This window comes from Lolium rigidum, unplaced genomic scaffold (genome assembly GCF_022539505.1).
Source record: "Lolium rigidum isolate FL_2022 unplaced genomic scaffold, APGP_CSIRO_Lrig_0.1 contig_56047_1, whole genome shotgun sequence".
In the NCBI taxonomy this organism is placed as follows: domain Eukaryota; kingdom Viridiplantae; phylum Streptophyta; class Magnoliopsida; order Poales; family Poaceae; genus Lolium; species Lolium rigidum.
Genome location: NW_025900969.1, coordinates 1 through 21,810, shown reverse-complemented (window position 1 = coordinate 21,810; position 21,810 = coordinate 1). Strand labels below are relative to the sequence as shown.

At 42.9% G+C, this 21,810-nt stretch overlaps 2 protein-coding genes across 2 annotated transcripts; both read right to left on the bottom strand.

The window, feature by feature from the left end:
- Positions 1-7,204: 7,204 nt before the first annotated feature.
- On the bottom strand, positions 7,205-13,820 carry LOC124681788 (cryptochrome DASH, chloroplastic/mitochondrial-like). The gene is made up of 12 exons (XM_047216610.1): positions 13,393-13,820; positions 13,082-13,221; positions 12,614-12,835; positions 12,393-12,533; positions 12,102-12,293; positions 11,982-12,028; positions 11,802-11,878; positions 11,555-11,630; positions 11,412-11,481; positions 11,197-11,320; positions 11,000-11,049; positions 7,205-7,542 (listed from the first exon to the last, which is right to left on the bottom strand). Exons 1-12 carry the CDS (start codon positions 13,790-13,792, stop codon positions 7,339-7,341), a joined length of 1,743 nt encoding a protein of 580 aa, XP_047072566.1. The 5' UTR covers positions 13,793-13,820; the 3' UTR covers positions 7,205-7,338.
- A 2,946-nt stretch (positions 13,821-16,766) lies between these two features.
- Positions 16,767-20,842, bottom strand: LOC124681789 (glycosyltransferase BC10-like). Its single transcript, XM_047216612.1, has 10 exons — positions 20,492-20,842; positions 19,762-19,860; positions 19,100-19,200; positions 18,945-19,016; positions 18,385-18,475; positions 18,101-18,181; positions 17,490-17,546; positions 17,280-17,402; positions 17,138-17,176; positions 16,767-16,928 (listed from the first exon to the last, which is right to left on the bottom strand). The coding sequence occupies exons 1-10, from the start codon at positions 20,834-20,836 to the stop codon at positions 16,800-16,802; spliced, it is 1,137 nt and encodes a 378-aa protein (XP_047072568.1). The 5' UTR covers positions 20,837-20,842; the 3' UTR covers positions 16,767-16,799.
- Positions 20,843-21,810: the final 968 nt, after the last annotated feature.

The following is a 21,810-nucleotide window of genomic DNA, read 5'->3' as shown; positions in this document are numbered from 1 at the left end:
AACACATCCAAATGAAACAGATGCTTCCTACTATTGCATGTGTATGAAGCTGGCCATAGGTTGTCAGTAAAAACTTTACCCTTGAATTACCAAGTATCGCATACATTTCCTATGCTCCACTCCAGAAATACTTCTTCTACTGCACTCTCCAAACCTTTGCAAGTGTCTGTGTGGATAGCAAGTCCTGGTGGATGACCTATAAGGTCGCGCAAATTCTGCAGAAACCAAGTCCAACTTTCCTCCGACACAACCTCCAAAAATCCATAAGCAACAGGGAACATCCAATTATGTCCATCAACTGCAGTAGCAGCAACTAGCTATCCTTTAAACCTGCCATGAAGAGTTGTTGCATCCACGGCCAAATAAGGCATGCAACCGTCCAGAAAGCCTTTCCAACAAGCTTTAAAACAAACAAAAGTCCTTCTAAAACATTCCTTTTGTATCCTCCCGCTTTTCAATTTGTAGGGAACTATATGCTTGTGTATCGCTACAATACTGACTGGACTAGCCATCTCCACTTCAGCTTTGAAAGTGTAAAGCAACTGAAAGCTTTCATTCCATGGACCATTGATCCTATCAAGAGCCATTTCCTTTGCATAGAACATCCTCATGTAAGGTATTTTTATATCAAACTTCTTAGATATCTATGATTGCATCTGCCAACCACCTAGTATTCGCTAGCTTTGATTTCTCCTCTAGCTCTCCCGCTCGAGGTGGACAAGTATGGTCGATCGAGTTCTTCTTTATCTGAAACATAATGATAAGGGATGTCAGTAACAGTTAACAAATTTTACACCGTGATCTAAAATACACAATTGGTTGGAATAGTACCTGAACCACGGTGCTTCTGAGCATTGTGGATGCATGCAACCTCCACCTATACCTCTTGTATGGACACTTAACTGTGAACCTACCTGGCTCACTTTTAATAACCTCATAATCATTCTTGGTGAGAATGCAATATGTAGTAATTGCATTACGACAGTCCATCATCGTTTGAAATACGGTGCCTTTGAGGATCCTCTCTGTTCCACTCAATTGTTGGCAAGTCATCACCTTCGTAATCGGCTAAAACGAGGTTGTCATTGTTCTCATCATTCTCTTCATCATCAGTGTCATCAAATCTGGCGCCTTGTGCAATATCTTCCATGTATTGATCCTCCTTTACCTGCTTACTGCATCGATCTACCAATTCAAAAAACATCAACTCATCCTCAGCATCTTGAGGAGACTGATCCTCAATATCTGCATCGTCCTCCACATCGACAGCAGGAACGATCTGGCTACTACTAGCACTGGAGATAGATGGTGCTGCTGTGGACCTACAAGGAGCGCGGCGGCGCACACTATTAGCAGAGGCAGCAACAGTAGAAAGACATGATGCCCGACCATCTGATGATACCCCAACACCAGATGATGCCTGGACCCTGTCCACATGGATACTAATTTTACTAACACGGCAAGAATCATTCAAAAAAAGGACGTACCCAGTGCTGAGAGCTCCCGCACTGTGCGGGGTCTGGGGAAGGTGTTAGTGGCAAGAATCATTCAAAGCAAAAAAGAATTCCCAGATCCTCGTCGGAAGTAGTGGAACATTTCTTCCCTCCATGCTGGTGAAATATTGGAAATCAACTGAATCGTGAGGGCCCCAGGGTACATAGCGCAGATGTTTTCTTTCAAATACCTCAACGAGATGGTGGTTGCAGCTGGGATATAAAATCCTCTCATATTGCGTTCAGAACCACACAAAAAGCTAGTATCCAGCCTAACCACCAACCGAAAAGCCAGCGCTAGATCAATCCTATTCGAAAAGCAACACAGTTAGTGAGCAACAACGATTCGCGCTCAAAAACTGCCTACTGTTAATTCAGATAGGCAGACGATGCTTACCCAGATGGAATCCATGTGTTAGATCTCTCCGATTCCCAATCTTCTCCGTGGTTGAGGGGCATAATCGGCACACCAGACGGCTTGACAAACTCTACCGCGAGAGGGGTAGATCTAGTGGAGGCGGAGCCCTCTCCGCCTCCCGGCGGTGGTGGTGGGGGTGGGGGCGGACGACGCTATAAGGTAGGAGGCAGGACGGCGTGGCGGCGGAGGGCGGTGTGTGAGCTCTTCCAGTCTCGGGCGGAGGGGAAAGCTTTGTGTGAGCTCTTCCAGTCCAACATGTATCATTGGGTCAACAGTCAACACCATTCAAAAGCAAGTCAATGCATTCTAGTTTAAATTTAAGCTTCAAATCATTTTCTTATTATAAATTACTGACACTAGCTATGTCTCTCTTCGCTGTTTTCAGACTATGTCAAATGTTGATAAGGACTACTGGGCTACAATTCGGAAATTAATTTCTAGGTGATGCTGATGACAAAATTTGAACTACTTTTTGCCAGAGTCGAGCATTTATGACGAATCAAAATGTAGACACAATACAATGGCTCGCTCTCGTTATGCCCCTGCTTTGGGTTTAATATACTACTAGAAGGACCTAGCGCGTCTTGCCGCGCCGTTTTTTGTTGTTGTCGTTTATTTTTTCGTGTTATCTATACACCTTTGGCTGCACCGTGTGATATTAGATAAATGATGTAGACAGTCACACTAATCGATCTTTCTTATGCAAACAAGACCTTTTTCATAGGTGAAGTATTACACCAGCTGAGAAAACATAAGTCAATCTAAGGAAAAATGTGTAATATCTGAGCCATGATAATTGAAGTCCAGGAAGTAGATCTAGGAAAAAAAAAAAAGACTTGTCTCAGACGGGCAAAATCCACCTATTTATTCTACTCCCTCTGATCCATAATAATTATCGGTAATTTATTATAAAATTCCCGACACTTATTATAGATCGAAGGAAGTAGCATAAAAAAGAGTTCCCACATTTTTACAAATATTTATTTACTGATGATCATATTGTACATGACTCAGCTGCAGCTTGTCTATAATCACATCATGATCCGACTCTGTTACATGCATTAGAATCAGAGACGGGTAAAAAAGGAGGGAAGCAAACATACATTGAGCACAAATGGTCGGACTGAGCTTTAGCCAAAACTACAACATGAGTTCAGCCTTGTTGCTGGCATTTTGGCTGCCTCTGTGCTGGTGAAACACCTCCGACAGAACGATTGCTTGCTCCAATTCCTGCACCTTGCCCTGTTTTGTCTGTTGTCGTCATAAATTTCCAAGCTATATCTGTTACATTCTGTATCGTTCTGAGAAAATCATCAATATATAGATTGGCTCATGCAGTGCGCTTACTCCAGACAGGTCTGGCACGACTGTTTCTAGGCGATTGGTTGCACTGCTCCCATTCTGACAATAACGGATATGCTTCAAGACTGGTGGCTAAGGAGGCGAAGTAACATTAACAGAGGACATAGGCGAGTGTTTGACTCCTTCACTATCCTGGTTGCCTGGAGTTTTTCGAAGCACATGAATGCTCGGGTTTTCACCAATGAGAGCAGACAGCGTTCAGTGAGAGACTTGGTAACCCAGATTGTGGAGAAATGGGATATTTGGAGAGTTGCTGGATTAGGAGGCAGTAGGAATATAACTAAAGGCTGGCCTTAGCATGTGGGTGTACTGACTAACGTTGTTCGCAGCGTTCTGGAAGCTGTGTTGGTGTGTTTTGACTAACGTTGTTTGCAACGTTCTGTCAGGTTGTAAACCTTGCTTTCCTTCTATAAAAATTTAGTACGCCTTTGGCGTACTCTCAAGAAAACGAAAAGACAATTCATAAGTGGACCATACCGACCAGAACTCCACCTGGTTGTTGATGCTGCAAAATTAAGTCACTGGCTTATTATAGAACATACCTCATCAGCTATTGTTGTCAGCAAATAGAATGGGTACTCACATGCTTGGAGAGAAAATCAAACAGGGCCCTAGTTACGGAACAAAACTAATGTTCAAATAACATGGATGAATCCAAATGACAGCATCCATACGTAGCCATGCCTTGGGCAGCAAACAGGAAGATACTTCAGAACATCAGATCTAGAAAAGAATCGGTTAAAAGAAAGTGAGCATGCAATGTTCAGGTTAAATAACAAACAACAAGAACATTTACATGGCCACTAATTGGCAAAATATGATACTCCCTTCGTTCACTTTTATAAGACGTTTTTGACAAAGACAATTAGGCTTGCCAAATCGTCTTATGAAAGTGAACAGAGGTTGTATTACTTTGCAGGAACCGACAAGGCTAGCTAAGGGAACGTACCATTTTGCACATTGATCATTGATCATAGCTATAAGTAAGAAAACTAAATGATATGAGGGGAACCTGATTGGTATATCTAGAAATTATAGTTCTTTAGCATTGTTGATGTCTCTTCTTCATTACTTGCATGACCTCTTCATCCCCTCACATGTACTTGATGGATCATACCACAAAAATCAGTTTTCCATAATTTAGCAATAGTTTCTTGCCATGTCTAATTCAGCTACTCTTGAACTACAAAATAGCATATAAAAGCTTCTAATCCTAAATGAATATAAAGATGTTGTAAGAAACTGTCAAATAATTTTGATCATGCGTGTGAAGACATGCACAACTGAATTTTAGAATTCAATGAATTGATACGTTTCTATTGAAAGTTCATAATTTTGGTGATCCAAATTTTAGTACTTCACAAAAAACTTGAATAAACTACTGGGGCTTTGCCACAAAACAAAACATACCACAGAATTTTGTTATAGATATCTCCAGCATAATAACACACAAAGTTTACCACGCATATTATTGCAAGGGTAGCACCCATTCAGATCCAAAAGCATGTATCAGAAGGGAACTCCCACCAGAAAGACTACGAACTACAACAAGCTGCGCAGCTCTATTTTTAATTGATATTCACGCAGAAGGCACTTCCATTTAGTGTTTTAAACATCACTAGACGTTCGGCGAAATGGACAGAGAATTAGCATAAGGATAAAAAACTGAACAGAATTTGCAACCGAGGAATATCCTTTCGCAAAAATTGAATCATTATGAGGGTGATATGATCTCTATAAGAGAAAAGGAGATTTTTTTTCACATTATGATCAGTACAGTTCAACAGGTTTACAAGCTAATCAAATCCTATGAGCCCAAATTCATTTTAGGATAAATAGTCAATTGTATATATACTCTACCCACAAAATTACCTACCGGGTCTATTTTAAGAGAATATTATGAGAAAGTTGTTTGCCTACCAAATTAGCCCCAAATCTACTGAAGAGAAGATTGTCGAAACGTCTACACCACCCTTTCTTATATTATGCATTCATTCGACGGTAAAATTGCTTGGCAGTTTATTCCTATGAGCACCAATCAGTTCCTTCCTACTTACTTGATATAATGAGAAGTTGTGAACGTAGGCAAATACTTCCCTTTCAAAGGTCCACGGCTCACGTGTTTTGCCATTTTAAGCTTTATTTCGTTAATAATTTCTCTTCTGATGTACACAACAAATTCTCTCAAATAGTTGCTGACTTATATTTCTAGAACACCAAGGCTGCTTCAGAAAGACAAAACTTACCAAAAAAATGACATCAAAATCAGAGACAATGAACAGACAATTGCTTCAATAATACCTGAATATCCAATTCCGCGCAACTGAAAACATAGCCAAAGGAAGAGCAAACATCAGAAACCTGAAAGCTAACAGCCACCTTCAATAGGCTGCGGGCATGAACGCATCGGCAGATTTGAGCACATATCATTTTCTGAAAGCCACGGCCACGATGCACACATGAATGAAGATGTACTGCACTACATAACACATGAATATACAGGAATCATCCGCTAGAACGAAGATGCACGTGGTACAGTTCAAGAAGATCGGCTACTTGTCAATAAAAGTCATCCAAACAGGAACCAACACCGTACCTTATGTGGAAACCCACCGGCGTTTGTACTCAGCAGACGTGAATCGGCCGCCCGCCGCTCACCACGGTGCCGATGCCACCCATGGCGCCGCCTGAAGCCACCAGTCGTCGGGCTGCCTGACACCGAGGTAACATGCTACGAAGGTCACCAACATTTCCACCGATACAGCCCGCCGAGACCGCCCGCCTAGCACTGCTCCTCAATCCGCTGAAATCAACAGTTCCCATCGCTCGACGTAGTTCTCCCGCGGCAAATCACGCCAGAATCACCAAAATCCACGGCTGCCGCCGCTCTCCGTAGACCCCCGGCCAAGGGCGGCGGAGACGGAGAAGACGAGGCATCAGGCACTTGCGGCTAGAGGGGATCGGAGTGGGAGGAGGAGAACGATGCGGCTCTGGAGCGGTGAATTAGGATGACCCTGCTTAATTTGACTTGACCGAGGAACCGCCTTTTTCTATAGCACGATAGCAATCTTCCCTGAGTGTGGGACCCGCGAAAGTGACCTGCTAATCAACCACAAGAGCTCCCAACCCTGGAAGCTTAGAGCTCTTTAGAGATTCATGGTTATCGCAGTTTTCTTAGTTTGCACCGGCTGTAAGTTCTCAGCAGATGTTATTAGACCAAAAACCTTTGAGAACAGTATGAATGGAAGAACGAGATAGGATCCAATACAAGCTCTACCGGTTGAATCTGTTTTGTAAGATGCCATGCTTTCTACAGTTGTCTGAAAGTGCATGCCTTCTGCGGCAAACTGGAACTTTCAGCAAAAAGTTTGTGTTTTAATTCTGTTTTCTCATCTTGATTGAACTGTATATATATTGGTGGTTAGGTTTCCTGCTCTGCCATTGCCAGTTTGCATGTTAGTTAAAAGCAGTAGGAAACAATAGCATTTCCTTTTTCATCATGTAAAGGATATACATAATGTCCTTTTCCATCCTCTAAAGGATCTAAGATTTGCTATGAGTTGGCAACCTTAGGAAGCTGTCGTTTTCAACATTTTTGTGTGTGTCATCGGAAGATATTTAGGATATGTCTTTTTGTTCAGTTTTGTGGGCAGAGACTAGTTTTGGCAGGTAAAGTTGTCAAACTTTGTTGTAACCTGGATGGAAATGACTGCTTTTCTTTAGATTTCTGATCGCCATGTCAAATTGTGCTGGATTGGTTGTTGTGTGGTCTTGGGTTTAATTTCATCATATATTTCTGGAACCGGTTAATGACCAGTTTCTGGTCTCCTTTGTTTTAGAAACGAGGTCTTCATGGTCGACCTGAAATTTGCTATGTAATTGTGAGCTCAAAAATCATAGTATGACGTTTTGCACCGCATGCTACTTAGTGTATCACCGGAACATCTTGCAAAAGCCTCGCAAAACCTCAGGTTTCATTTACACTCAAACCAACTCATGTCACATCTGCTCCAACTCGTACTAACACTTGATCGATGGCATACATTATCAACACATACAACTGCATTATTTCTGTCTTCTGTAAACATTCTTCGGCCTTGTCTGCCTGTTGAACCGCTGATCTCTTTTCTGATTCCCACCATCAAACTTCAGCGGGACGATCTGCTTGATATACGAGGCACCAGGGAAGTTCCTCTTTTCCCTTGCAAGTGACCGGAGCTCCGGTAGCCAGTAGGCGACATACTCGCCGTCAGGATCATATGTCTTGGCCTGCAGAGACATGTTCGATCATGGTCAAACAGTTAAAAGGTTTGAGTAGTACCTACAAATCACCGTAGTTCCGTATGTTACACATAAAATGTATTCGCCTCGGTTGCTAAAGGATCTGCTTTTCTCAGGAAATCAAACTAGGCAGCGGTGCAGGACTAGATCCCAGGCAAGTCTTGATGGAGGATCTACCGAACTCTATACATGTGTTTGTGCCTTTGTGGACAGAGATATTGCTGGTCCAGTTCGGTAATGAAATATATATGTGCTCCATGTCAAAAAAAAAAAAAAAACACTACATGTACCGTGGGTAATAAAGACTTAAACAAACCATACACGCAACACATAGCCTAGCCCATATCTCAGGAACTACGAGGGGGCCATCAAATGGAATCCTATAAATAGTGAATTCGGCTGCTGTTGATTGGCAAAGGCATTAGGATGGCCAAGACACGTACTACACCTAAAATAATCTTTCGACGCCGGGTCGTCGTCGTTTCTCTCCTAGTCCAAAACCCCACAGCGGCCAAGCCTACAGCAGAACTCGCGCCAGGAGTTACGGCACGGGAGGCGCGCAGCCGCCGCCGCCGCCTCCACCGGCTCGCTGCCGTCGTGGTAGCAGCCCTCCCGGAGGAGATTCTAGTGTGGGAGATCTTTGTCCACCTTCCGGTCAAGGATATCCTCAGCTGCCGCGCAGTCTGCCGCCAATGGCGCGGCCTCACCTCCGCCCCTGATTTCATCCTCGTCCACCACCGGCGCCAGCCATCGCTCCTCCTCCTTACCCTCAAGTTCAGTAAAGATCCAATCTACATGCCCTCCTACGGCAAAGCCTACAGCAAAGCCGATATAGATCGAATCTTCGAGCAAGCCTACGGTAAAGTCCCTACAGATCCAATCTTCGAGCGCGGCCACCTCCTCACACTCTACGGCACAGCCAGTACAAACCCAATCTTGGAGCACGACTATTCCAGCCCCGGCTTCAAGATACACGCTTCTTGCAACGGGCTCCTTCTCCTCTCCCTCTCGGACGCATACTGCTCGGACGGCAGCTTCAGCATCAGTAACCCGGCCACCCGTCAGTGTGCTCCACTCCCATGCCTCACCGCGGCAGGCTGCATCAACGTCGTGGCGTTGTACCACCACCACCCGTCCGGCGAGTACCGCATCATGTACTGGAAGGGGAGAGACCAGGACCACCTCAAAGATGGCTACTAGCCTACTACATCCTTACGGTGCAGCAGGTGAGCTTGCCAAGGTGCATTGGAGTTCCTTCGGATACGCCTGGTATCGAGAAAGTTATGTTGGCCTTGAATAAAGGGGAGTGCTGGGCATCCCCGGGGGATTAGAATTCTAATCCCCTGGTCCCCAACCATCCGATCAACAGATCCGGGACGTTTCCGGCCGTCCGATCAAACCAACCAGCCCTCTGTCCCACTTTTGCTACCATAATGCACCAAAGTAGCAAAAAACGGTTTAATTGTAGCAAACTCTATTTTCACCTAAAAACACAGATCTCGCCGGAGACTTGCCGGAGACCCACCGGAAACCTCGCCGGAGACTTAGTAGCAAAAAATATATGCTATAGTAGCAAAAACACACAAAGATTGTAGCAACCTTTTTTTGCTATGGTAGCAAAACCAACCTCGCCGGAGACTCGCCGGAGACCTCGCCGGAGAATTTGTAGCAAAAAATATACTATTATAGCAAACACCTATAACAAATGTAGCAAAACCTAATTTCAATGGATTCTCGGCAGAGAGATTGTAGCAAAAAAAAAAGAATATTGTAGCGAAACCACAAAACCAAAGTAGCAATAAAAAAATATGGCCGCCTCAAGCTTCTAGCTCCATGGCGAGGGCGCTAGCCATGGCAGTTGGAGAACTTGTGTAGCAGCGCCGACGGACTTGTGAAATTCCCGGTGGGGATCTGGGTATTGGAGGACTACGAGAGAGAGGTTTGGTCATTCAAGTACCATGTGAAATTCCCGGTGGGGATCTTGCCTAGACATTCAGATAGGCAATATTTTGTTCTGTCTCACAAGGGAGATGTGCTGGTCTACAGTCGCGGTTTACGTTACATGTTCCACTGTGACAACACTGGCAAGTTGATAGAGGAATTCGAACTAAATTCATGGAGTACAAGCATTATTGGACCTTGGTTCAAAGAAAGCCTTGTCAAGCCTGACTTCTACCTCGATAGTGGTAATCTTGGCAGATATATACATTTTTCCTACCTTTTATAGAGTATCTTTATTGAGTACTACCTCCGTACCAAAATAAGTGTCGCGGATTTTTCTAGATTCACATGTATCTAAACATGTTTTAGTGTGCACATACATGCGAATCTAGCCAAATCCGTGACACTTATTTTTAACGGAGAGGGACTGCCTTTTTTTTCCCCTAGTGACTGCATTTGCTGCCTTCTGAGGTTTAGCTATTATATTGATGTTTAAAATGCATGTTGGGTTGGTATATATAATCATTCACCGAATATAATATTTCCACATGTTACATTTAGAACTGTGCCCTCTAAAATTTACTTCCACTTCTATCATTCTATGCATATATGTCTCTCTTTGTTGTTTACAAATCGTATGTCTCTAGGTTGCTAGCTTAAATTTAAGCTTCAGATCATTTTCTTATTATAATCTACTGACACTAGCTCCGCTTCTCTTTGCTGTTTTTAGGAAATGTCAAATAAACACCTACATCGATGAGGAGTACTTGGCTACAATGGTGGAATTAATTTTCAGTCGTTGGCAGCGACAGAATTTGAACTATTTTTGTCGGAGTCAAGCATTTATGACGAATCACATCATAGACACAATACAATGTCTTGCTCCCATTGGCGCTCCTTGAGTTCATTTGCTTTTGGCTTAATATATAGTACTATTCGTGGTTATTGCGGTTTTTTAGTTTGCTTGTATCGGTTGCAAGTTCTCACCAGATGTTTTTTCAGACCAAAAACCTTTGAGAATAGTATGAATGAGAGAACAAGATAGTATTCTACACAACATGGACCGGTTGAATTTTTTCATTAGATGTCGTGTTTTTTCCATCTGTCTGGCAGTCCATGCATTCTGTTGTGAACCGAGACTTGAAGCAAAAACTTTGCATTTAAACTATGTGTTTTCATTTTGATGAATTTTATTTAGATATTGTGTGGTTTGGCTTCCTGCACTTTCAAGTTTACATGTTAGGTACAAGCAGTAGGAAACAATAGCATTTCCTTTTCCATCATTTAAGGATTTTTCTAAGATTTGCTGTGCTCTGGTGTTAACATCTTAGGGTTATGAGGTGATACGTAGATCCTAAAAACCGGCAATTTCATGGTGTTCTTATGTCGCGATGCTAACTTGTCAGAATGATATCTATGGTGGTTCATGGTAGTATATTAACTAGAATTCAGTCCGGTAAAAACAAGCATTCAGATGTTGATGTAATTTATTCTTGATGCTTACTTGCTTGGGGATACTGAAGTATCTGTCTTCGCGTGGATCATTGCCAACTCCTGTTAAGAGCGCAGCAACAGTTGGAGTCAGTTCTAATATTTCAGGATATGTGCACAAGAGCTCGCCATTTTCTTTATGTGCGCACTATTGCTTTTAGTATAAATTGTCAAAGATTTAGTAATTAGATAGTATAAGGAAACATTGACCTGCTCCATATGTCCAATTGCCATAATTTGAAGCTGGGTCATAATCCAGTAGGCATGTTTCGAACCATTCAGCTCCCATTCGCCAGTCGATACCCATGTCCCGGACCAAAAATGAGCAGACAATCTACATATAAATGATGGAATCTATAAATGACTGGGTGATGGGAGAAGATGGTCTGCAGTGTTATACCCTCACTGAGTATGCCAAATACTACCTGACGGCCACGGTTGGACATGAAACCAGTAGCTAAAAGCTCCTTCATGTTGGCATCAATAAGCGGGTACCTGGATTTCACCATGACAATTGAGAGGTATGATGAGCAGCAGAAAGATAGGAATAGTTCGGAGTATGTTGTACCCAGTCCGACCATCTCTCCAAGATTCAAATAGTGTCTGATCTTGACTCCACTTGGAAACCACTTTCCTTGGACCTCCTACAACAATTACAAAAGGATTATGCTCTTTCGTTGGCTAAATGCGACCTTTTCTTTTCAAGATGAAACAGTAGTGCACTCTTTTGGTAATAACTGAGGAAGGCAAAATTCCGAATGACACTTTTTTCAGAGTGTGGTATCTAAGGACATGAGAGACAACCATATCATTACCTAAGTGGAAAATGGAGTTCCCATATTTCTCTGAAAGAAATCTGAAGTAATCTCTCCACATCAGCTCAAATAATACCCTGAAACCATTGGCATGTCAGTAAAGCCAGTTCAAACAATAAATTCGAGCACTCCTGACAAACAACTTCAGCATGAAATTAGGCCAGAGAGGGACACACTGACCAGTATGTGGAATCATTTGCCACTCTCTGCTTCTCATATCTCTTCACCTGCATAATGACCGAACATTTTTAGCCGGAGAGAGAGCTGACAATTTTGTCCGAGCAACCATTAAATCTTCACCTCTTCGCAAACGTAGCGTGGTGAAAGGCTGCCCGAAGCAAGCCAAGGAGAGAACTTGGTGGAGTAGTCTGGACCAAGCATGCCATTCCTAGTCTCTTTGTAGACTTTCAGCTGATCATTCTTCCAGAAGTATTCATGAACCCTTCCCAGAGCTGCACTCTCTCCTCCTATGAAATGCATCCCCTTCTCTGGCTACATAGAGAAGCAAACAGTAACAAAAAATTTAGAAGCATATCTACCAAGGAGCAACGGAGTGGTGAAAGTTAGGATAATACAGTTAGCTGAACCTGCCTTTGTAACACCTAGACCAAGTGACTCCAGTGTAGGTACTGACCCCCACCCTCCAATCTCACCTAGGCCGGAACTAGGGGCCGGCCCGAACGAAGGTGGCAACTTGCTGCAGCTCCGAACGGAAGACTTCGACTCGACTGCCTGGGTAAAGCAATTGCATCACACCAATATCCACCAGCCTTTGCAATTTACAGAGCAATCAAGATGGATGGAGCTCCTACCTTTCTAAACTGCGTGTATACATCAGGCAAGTTGCTCACGGGGAACGGAAGATCATCGATGTGGTACATTGTCGCTCCCCAGATGAGCTGAAGCTTGGGGTTCAGAGGTTTATTCTGGTCAGAAGATGTTCCAACTTGAGGGATAGCCACCTGATCCAAGCCTCTGCGCACGAGTCGTTCGACGAGGAGTTCCTCGCTGCATGTTTCCTTGTGAGCGTAGACCTGGGGATACACCACTTGCTGTATTAGCCTGAGATTCCTAACCTGAATCTAGTACCCAAGGAGGCAAGGACCCAGCAATTCCACATCGAACTGAAGTAACATCCTCAGTGATACGATTGCGCACAGATGCACCACTTGCTGTCTTAATCCGACGTGCCTGGCCTGAATTCAGTGCTCCCAGACCCGGATTTCAAATATCACACTGAACTAGCTGGCTCAAGGATATGGTTGTGCAGATAGTATTACCGTGTGTGCGCTGACGGTCTTCACAATAGAAGGGAGGACGTCTTCAGGCTTGCCGTGCCGGATGAGCAGGTCGAGGCCCCGCTTCTGCAGATTCCGCTTCAGGTCCCCCAAGCACTCAATCAGGAACTGAGCCCTCAACGCTGAAACAACAGTCATTCGCGGTCAGGATCAAACACCATTGTTCAGAACCCCAACAAATCACCTGAATTTCAATTCAGGAAACTTCCAGCTTAAAATCAGGGGCGAGAAATCGGCGTGCTCCTCGCCAGCCTCCAACCCCCAAATGCAGCAGGAAGGGGCCGGTCTCTCACCTCCGGTCTTGGGGAACCCGAAGCGGTGGGTGGCGCCGCCGAGGACCCGGGGGTCGACGCAGTACACGGGGAGGACGGCCTCGGAGGCCGCCCACGCGCGCGCCAGCGCCTCGTTGTCCAGCACCCGGAGGTCGTTCCTGAACCACACCACGGCCACGCCGCTGCCTCCAAGACGCAGTCCCGGCGAGGTGTGCCGCCGGAAGGCCTCGTCGACCGCCGCGGTGGTCTCTTCCGCGCCCAGGGAAGGCACGGCCACTGCGCAGCGCGGGGGACAGAGCGAGGTCGAGCTCCCGGCGGCGTCGGTCATGGCGAGGAGGAAGCGGCTGCCGGATTGTCTGGGGAGGAGGAGGAATTGGGCGGTGGGAGGGAAGGAGCAGGAGGAGGGGCGGAGGTGGAGCATTTCGAGGACCGGGAGTTGAGGTTTTTGAGATTTGAGGGGGTGATGTGGAAGATGGGAAGGGAGGAGGAAGGTGGAGGGAAGAGTGGGGAGGGGTGCCACGTGGGGAGAGTTGAATGGCGCTACGTGGATGGCTGTGAACCTGTAGATGAAACTGGATAGTGTGGACCATGGAAAGTGATGGACCAGGATGTTGGTGTATCGAATGTGATTCTGGAGCGGCAAGTTTCAGACGCACTCTTTTTCTATCAGGATAGACTGGAAGGTTTAATAAGATGACTTGTTGGCTTAACATATTATGGGTTTCAAGAAAGGTTTTAGGTGAAATGCTCATTCTATCCTCAACCTTCTCTCTCATGTGAACAGTTCCTGACCGCTCTCCTTCCCTGATTTCGCTCAGCGCCTCTCCCGTTCTCTGCCAGCGGCTCTGCTGCTTGGCGTGGGGATGGGAGAGGAGGCCTGGGCTGTAGTGTAGATAATAGATCTAGGGGCTTGGTTTGTTTCCTCCATGGAGTATGGCGCTATGCCGAGGGGATCGGCGCCATGGATGCAACCGAGCTGCATCTGGAAGCTGGTTGTGGTACTGCTCTGGGCTATGGTGCTCTGGTGGTCAGAGCTAAAGATGGCAACGAGTTTGGCTGCAGCCCCCTACTAAATAAGCTCGAAGGCCTGCCTCCAGATCTTGTAGGCAGGTTCCCTGAGGAACTCCATCATCGCCACCTTCTTTGCTTGCCTCTCCTGGCCCGTGGCAGGAGTCCAGGATCTGATGGCGAGTGGGTTTCCCCACTGCGATGGTGGAGTACCTCTGCTGCTATAGTTTGTCCTCTGGTTGCTCTCTTCAATTCATTTTCATGCTCCATGGTGGAGATAAGGGAGGGTGACGAGGTAGCTGCTGGAAAATTGGGGCGGCAGTGGAGTTCAAGAACCATCATTTGGAGCACCTCTTTGGCAATCCTTGAAGACTTTCCAAAATCCTTTGCCTTGAGTAGGCTTTTCAAGCCAGTGAGATTTTTCGGCGAAATTTCAACCTCCTTCATGAGGCCCCTTGTGAGTTCGGCCGCTGAGCGCTTTGCCGGGACAAAGACAAGTGGTGTAGTCCCCGTCTATGTCCATGGTTGCAGCGTGCAGAGCTCGTTGCTCCGCGGTGTAGAAGAAGAAGAACTTGATTGCATTCTTCCATCTTTATGCAAGGCCTTCTTGCAAAAACCAGGGATCCATATGTAATTTTCTTTTCTTACGGAATCCTTTGTAATAACTTGTACCTGCATCGTCGCTATTTATGAAGGTTCTAGCCCCTCCGGGGTGCTCCTTGTTTAAAAAAAAGGTTTTAGGTAGGATCTATGAGAACAATTATTTTAAAAAGGAAAAAACATGTTTAAATATTCCGAAAAAACGACAACACAAATATGCGTTACATATGCGAGGTCAAAAATCTGCAGGTTCAAGATAAATTTAGATGTGAATAGTGTGAAATACTATTCAGCCAAATCTAACACTATTCACATTCAAATTTTTCTTTTTTTTTATTTCTCCAAGTGTAGGTCAAGTTTTGAGCTAACATTTCTTGGAGTTGTAGATACAACCCATAGACACGTTGTATATCATTTTCAGATTTTTTCACATTTTTAAACTATGTTTTCCACAAGTTGATCCTACGATCTTATCTAATGGAGAGATCCTATACAAGTATGTGTGGAGGGGTGCCACGTGGTGAGAGCTGAATGGCGCTACGTGGATGGTTGTGAGCCTATAGATCAAACTGGATAGTGCGGGCCATGGAAAGGGCTGGACCTGGATTTCAGTGTATTGGCATTATAGGATAGCAATTGTCACCTAAAAACCTAAATTGTTGGTACTCCCTCCATACCGATACAAGGTACATGCCGTATAATTTATATTATTGAAAACTCTTTTTAATATGAATTGATCTATATAAGTTTTGTGGTATATATATATCTCATATCTCGTTAACCAAATTAATGATCAAAGCTTTTTCTAAACTACGCGAAGCCTAATTATGAAGGGAGGAACATACCTACTGTTTTCGTTGTTTGGTATGCCAATATGCCATTCTCCAAAGAACAACCAAACCGTTCTCAAATATCCAAATGGTCGTAGTGTTTTCATTGTATGCATGTAAATACAGGCACCCAAATTATGGTAGATGTTACTTTAGATAAATATTGGCAAGAGATGACTTTAGATAAACTGGTAGGCGATATTGCGAAATTCTAAACTTGGGTTTAAAGGGATTAAAACTGCTAGTACTAGTAAGATGTACACCTGTGTCTTCTTTTATGGAAGCCATCTTAGTCGCCCCAAAGTGGCTGGGGTGTTTGTTACAGATATGAATTGGCCAATTGGGCCCATATTTTTCGAATTTCCCACATGGTGATAGTGTCAGGCAAAAAAGAAAAGATTATCTGCTTATACAATCCAATAAGTTTGTCAAATAAAGTTCGCCATCCTCAGGAGAACAGAACATGTGCACAACATCATGAAAACACGAACATTTAGTAACCCGAAAGAGAGATGCACCGTTCACTAAGTAGGCAAAAAAACAATTACACGATTATAAAGACATCTGGTAGTCCAAAAACAATTATTAGGCTATAAAGATATGTGGTACCTCTCAGTTATCTCTTTGTGTCTACAAAAGAATGGATTATAATAACAACATATTGACGAAAATATGATCTCCAGTAGCCAGGAACTAACGAGTCAAATAGAGTAAAAGGGCGCGAATGAGACTGATAAGAACTTACAGGAAGCACGATAGATTACAACTGAGGGTAGTATCATTGTTATCAATATTGCCACATCCCTACCCATGGAGCAGCGACTACAGGTTTTCGCAGTCACTGCAGCAGCAACCTGCCTCTCAAGGCCCAAATCCGCGTTATTAGGCTTTAGTATTGATTGACTTCACAATTTTTACATGAAGAGAGAAAAAGAGCAAGAGTGCTCATGTAGTTGAACCATGTGTTGAGGGCAAAGAATCAGGTTGAAGTCAAACAGACTTATAATTGCTGAATATCTTCAGTAAGCTGTCGAGAGTTTCAGGGTCAAATTTTCTAGCAAAAAGGTAGCATGGACTCTTTGATCCGTTCCACAAACAAGGCTGCTGTGTCATAAGTTTCTGAAAATAGAACAAAACTAGAAATAAGCATCTCATATAGTTGAGAAGGCATGATAGAATCATATGCATGGGATGGTTATTTAAAGTTGCAAAAAATCATTTTAAATGTGTTAAGTAGCTGATAACCCACAAAAAGATAAATATAGAATGTACAATTTATTTGTTGTTCTTTGACAAGTCAAATATTGATCACAGAGTGTTGCCCATACCTTGTCATCACTTGTTACATGGAAGCTCTCATCAACAGACTGCATAATACATTAGAATATATCAATGTAAGGATTATGCAACTAAACGGAAAAATATGTAAAGATTATCTCAGGAAAAAAGTCAAGCAAGGCAAAAACATACTGTTATATTCTTTAAGAGATCATAGCTGACATCAGAAGCTGCATATGACTTTGGATGCCATTTCGCCTCAGACCAATCCACATGTGTAACTGACCAATTAGCTATTCCACCTGGATCTACCATCTGATGTTTCATAAAAGGATTTAGCAGTTAGCAAATAACTCGGAGAAAATAATGTAAGTGCAACTTCTATAGGTTGTAAATACTGACATTGAATAAGGTTGGCAAATAATGCTCGTCAGCAATACAGTTGCGCCCATCGGCTGGCTGCAAATCACACAATATAGATAAATTAGTTCCTAAAAATCGACTAGCCAGCAAAAAAGTCAGATAAACTAGAAAAGTGAGAGTATTCGTTCAGACTTGATGACTATAGAGGAGTTACAGTTGCTCAAATGCATCTCAGTAGATAATGTATTCCACACAAGTGACACAAGGACTATATGAGTCCCGATATTAATCTTATTAGAATATGTCACCATTTGCTAAGGAAAAAAAGACCACTTTGCAACGGAGTTTAAACATATTATTTTATGTTTATGATAGTGGTTATCAAAACCATAATTCAGTTCATCAAGGCCTATTTACGAAGCAGTTGGAGGGGCATGAAAGACCATGTTACCAATTAGAGGTAATTACTGAAATGCTATACTAGAGTTTCACTATAACAACTCTGGACTTTATATTAAAAATATATGTACATATTTCAGTCAACCTTACAATGCAACAAAGTAGAAATACACTTTAACATCATGTGCAAATTTCCTAGTGAAATACCTGGTACATCCACAAAAGATTGCAACTCTAGAAAAGAAACACACCTTGCAATATAGCTTGAACTTCTTGTAGTAAAGATTGTCGGCCAGAATCATTAAAGCATGTTTCCTCGTGATTGCAAACCACTATAATAAGAGCAAAAATTACACAAGAAATCATATGAGATAAGAGTCTAATACTCAATAATCAACTTCTGAAAATGTCAGCTTCGCATCATGAAAAAACTGGTACCAACTAATATAGAACTGAAATAAGTTGGACCTGCAAGTATCATATATAATACTTATCACTAACAACAGCAACAATAAAAAAACTACTTCAGCTGTACCTGAGCACCCTTTCTGAAGTCCCTCTCCTCTATTTCAGGAAGCATCTCAAGAAAATACCTTCCATTTCCATGAGGACCAGGATCCTGGAAGCTACAATGATAATAGAGACAGAAAAAAACAAAATACTCAGACATGGACATGTGCGAGTGATAACATGGTGTAAAACTAATTAACAAAAAAAATGAAACCGTGTCTAGGAGGAACTAGACACTTTTTTGATATAGTAGAAGCGGGACTTGGTGTGACAATTCCGAAATTCATCCGGAATCGAACTCCGCCCAACCACTGGGCTAAGCCCACGTCGTCAAAAATGAAACCGTGTCTAGGAGGAACTAGACACTTTTTTGATATAGCAGAAGCGGGACTTGGCGTGACAATTCCGAAATTCATCCCTGACAGGAATAGAACTCCGGTCGTTGGGGTGCGCCACTGCGACCCCAACCACTGGGCCTAAGCCCACGCGACACCCTAGTGGTACTGGCCAACACCATTTGTTTCACGCGTTCCCCTTTACTTCATTCTCAAAATGGTAATGAAATACAAGTATTATCGTTCTTACCAATCAACAAAACTAATGCTTGTTCCCATCAGGTAATTAAATACATAGTCAAATGAATACAGCGGAACACAGCTGTGACAGAAAGAAAAGAGTGGTGTCAGTATGGTGAAAGAATTTTTTTTTTAAAGAAGTAACCCATAATCAGGAATCCAAACCTATCAGAAAGAAGGACAAAAAATTGATTATCAGGGTCTTCCAGTGCATTTGCTAATAGCCTCTTCTCTGCATCTATCATTGAAATCGTTCCCCATTCAACCTGCATATCAATTACATACTCTATTATTCAAATTCAACAGCGAACATGCAACACAAACCAATATGATAATCGTTAGAAGAGAAACCTAAAAATATGTATGCATTGTAAGAAGCCCCTCGATTTACAAAGTTAGTACATTTAGAATTTTTGGCAATCAATCCAAACTGCTAACAGTGGTGCTTCAAGTCTGAAGATACTAGTACTAGCCTTGAGGATACAAGTAATGCAACACCAGTTACAGAAAGAACTGTATAATCTATCTCGGACACAGCATGCCCTGGACAATTGGGAATGGTACTAATGCTCTTAAGCAAGCGATCTTGATCAAGTTACGTTCTGAATAAATCAATATGAGCTCACTGCTATATATGTCATGGGTGTATAACGATAGTTTAGCCATTAACACATACATCACTCATTGAGAGAAATAACTTTGTTCTAGGCATTAGCTTTGAAAATATAGAAGACAGATTTTACTTGACAAATCTCTGAGACAAGAAAGTTTAGACAAAACAACCATGCCAGCCTACAAAGGATTCAAGTGTAGATGAGAATTATTACCGCATCACTATGAATATCTCGGCCAACAAAGAGAGAACTGGAATGCACAGGCTTCTGACCCGACGCGTGCACATAGATGGAGTATCGCCCCTCGTGACCCTGTGTAAAGTGATTTGGTTTAAGTTCACATGTCATATACTACCTTCATCCCAAGGCTTAAGGCCTATATTTTTTTTCAGAAAGCAAACTATGTTAAATTTGACTAAGTTTTTATAAAAAATCATTAACATGAAAAGTACAAAACCAATATCATTAGATAGATAATGAAATATATTTTCATATGGTACCTACAAAATATCATATTTGTTCATAAAATATTCTTAAATTTTGGTCAAACTTTATTTCGTTTGACTTTCTGAAAAAAAATATAGGCCTTAAGCCTTGGGATGGAGGTAGTAAACAATAGAGAATATCACATTATGTAGACATGCAGAGAGGTTAGTAGCAAGGAGGGAGGAGAATATAGTGACAAGTGCATGCTAGCAAGATAGTATTATTGGCTTGGTCAAGACGATCGGTTTAATTTACCTATGCAAACAATGAATCCCTCAACATTCCACCGCTCAAAGATAAATGCTTACACTAAGCTAATATTGTCAACAACAATGCATTCATTATTGAAATAATGGTTGTTTCTAAAAAAAATGGAAATGTTGATGATGCCTTGGCAATAACGAAAACCCAAAGAAACCTTCAATTGCACAATGACAGCGGGTGAAATCAGGCAAACCTGCAAAAACTTCTCCCACAATTTCTCCAAGGGCAATGAATCGGGCGTCAAGAACATGAGCGCGATCTTTGGATTCTTCGACACGCACGTGGGCATTGCAAGGATATCCCTGATAACAGCGGCGGACATGATCTCCTCATCAGTTTTCCCCCCACGGCCGTAAGAAGGGTGCCAGTCCTTGGAAGGTGTGCACACACTAGAAGAGAAGCGGTAGCTCTGAGAGTAGTGGTGCGTCGGGTAGATATACGCCCCGATCAATACAACAGAGACCAGGCAGAGGAGAAGGATGATCCACATGGGCTTCTTGGCCGCAGCCCGCAGGCGCACAGGCGGCATGACAGTCATGTCCTTGCTGCTGTTCGTCACACTGTAAGGCACTTTCAGCTCCTTACTGGCACCGTCCTTCCCAAGCAGCCAGCAGAGGTGGAGGTGGATATGAGGAGGGAGGAGAGAGAGGGGGGTATATATATAAACGAACTTGATTAACTAAGCTAGAAGGGCACTAATTGTGACATGTGAGGTAGCAAGGTCGGTGACTCCAAAAGTCCAAATGGACGCAACACAAGGAGAAGAGAGGAGAAACGATATTTGGGCAGAGGTGTCATCTTACAATTTTGTCCCTTGGATTTTTGTTTTCTCTACATATATAGGATTTCTTTTTGTGAATTCCACCATGTAGTTTTTTTTACAGCTCCACTAGTTGGAGGGGATACCAGGTTCCCTGTATTCATCCATTTGGCGCTCTTTCTGCCGTTCCTCGTTGTTCATTTAGTTTATCTTCCGTAGGAAGTGAAAGTAATATAGGTAGTAACATTACATAACCTAACACATTTTTGTGACATGACATGACAATAAATAAAGAAAGAGTGTGAGGTGGTAACTAGCTATGTCACCATAACATCACATACCGTAAGACAAGATGAGTTTACAACATAATAAATATGAGTTTGCATGATACCACATATTTATTCTTCCAGGTAGTAACATAGATTAGTAACATGTGCATGTGCATGTTACTACTCTATATTATTCTTCACTATAACTAGCCTAATAAGATGGTACTGATGGTATCGAAGAAGTTGCATCGGAAAGTCAAATCACTTGGTTTATTGTCAATAGTAAGATTAGGCAGGAGGGATGAAGAAGAGCGCGGCATCATCAGAAGGACAATCACTCGGTTTGTTTTCCGTGATAATAATATCATGTACTCTAGAAAAGATGGCCAACGGCATGAGAACTTGATTTTCCGTAACCCGGTTATAACATTGTAGGAGCAAGGTTGTTCGTTCTCATCCAATACGACTTTGGAACTGGAGTAG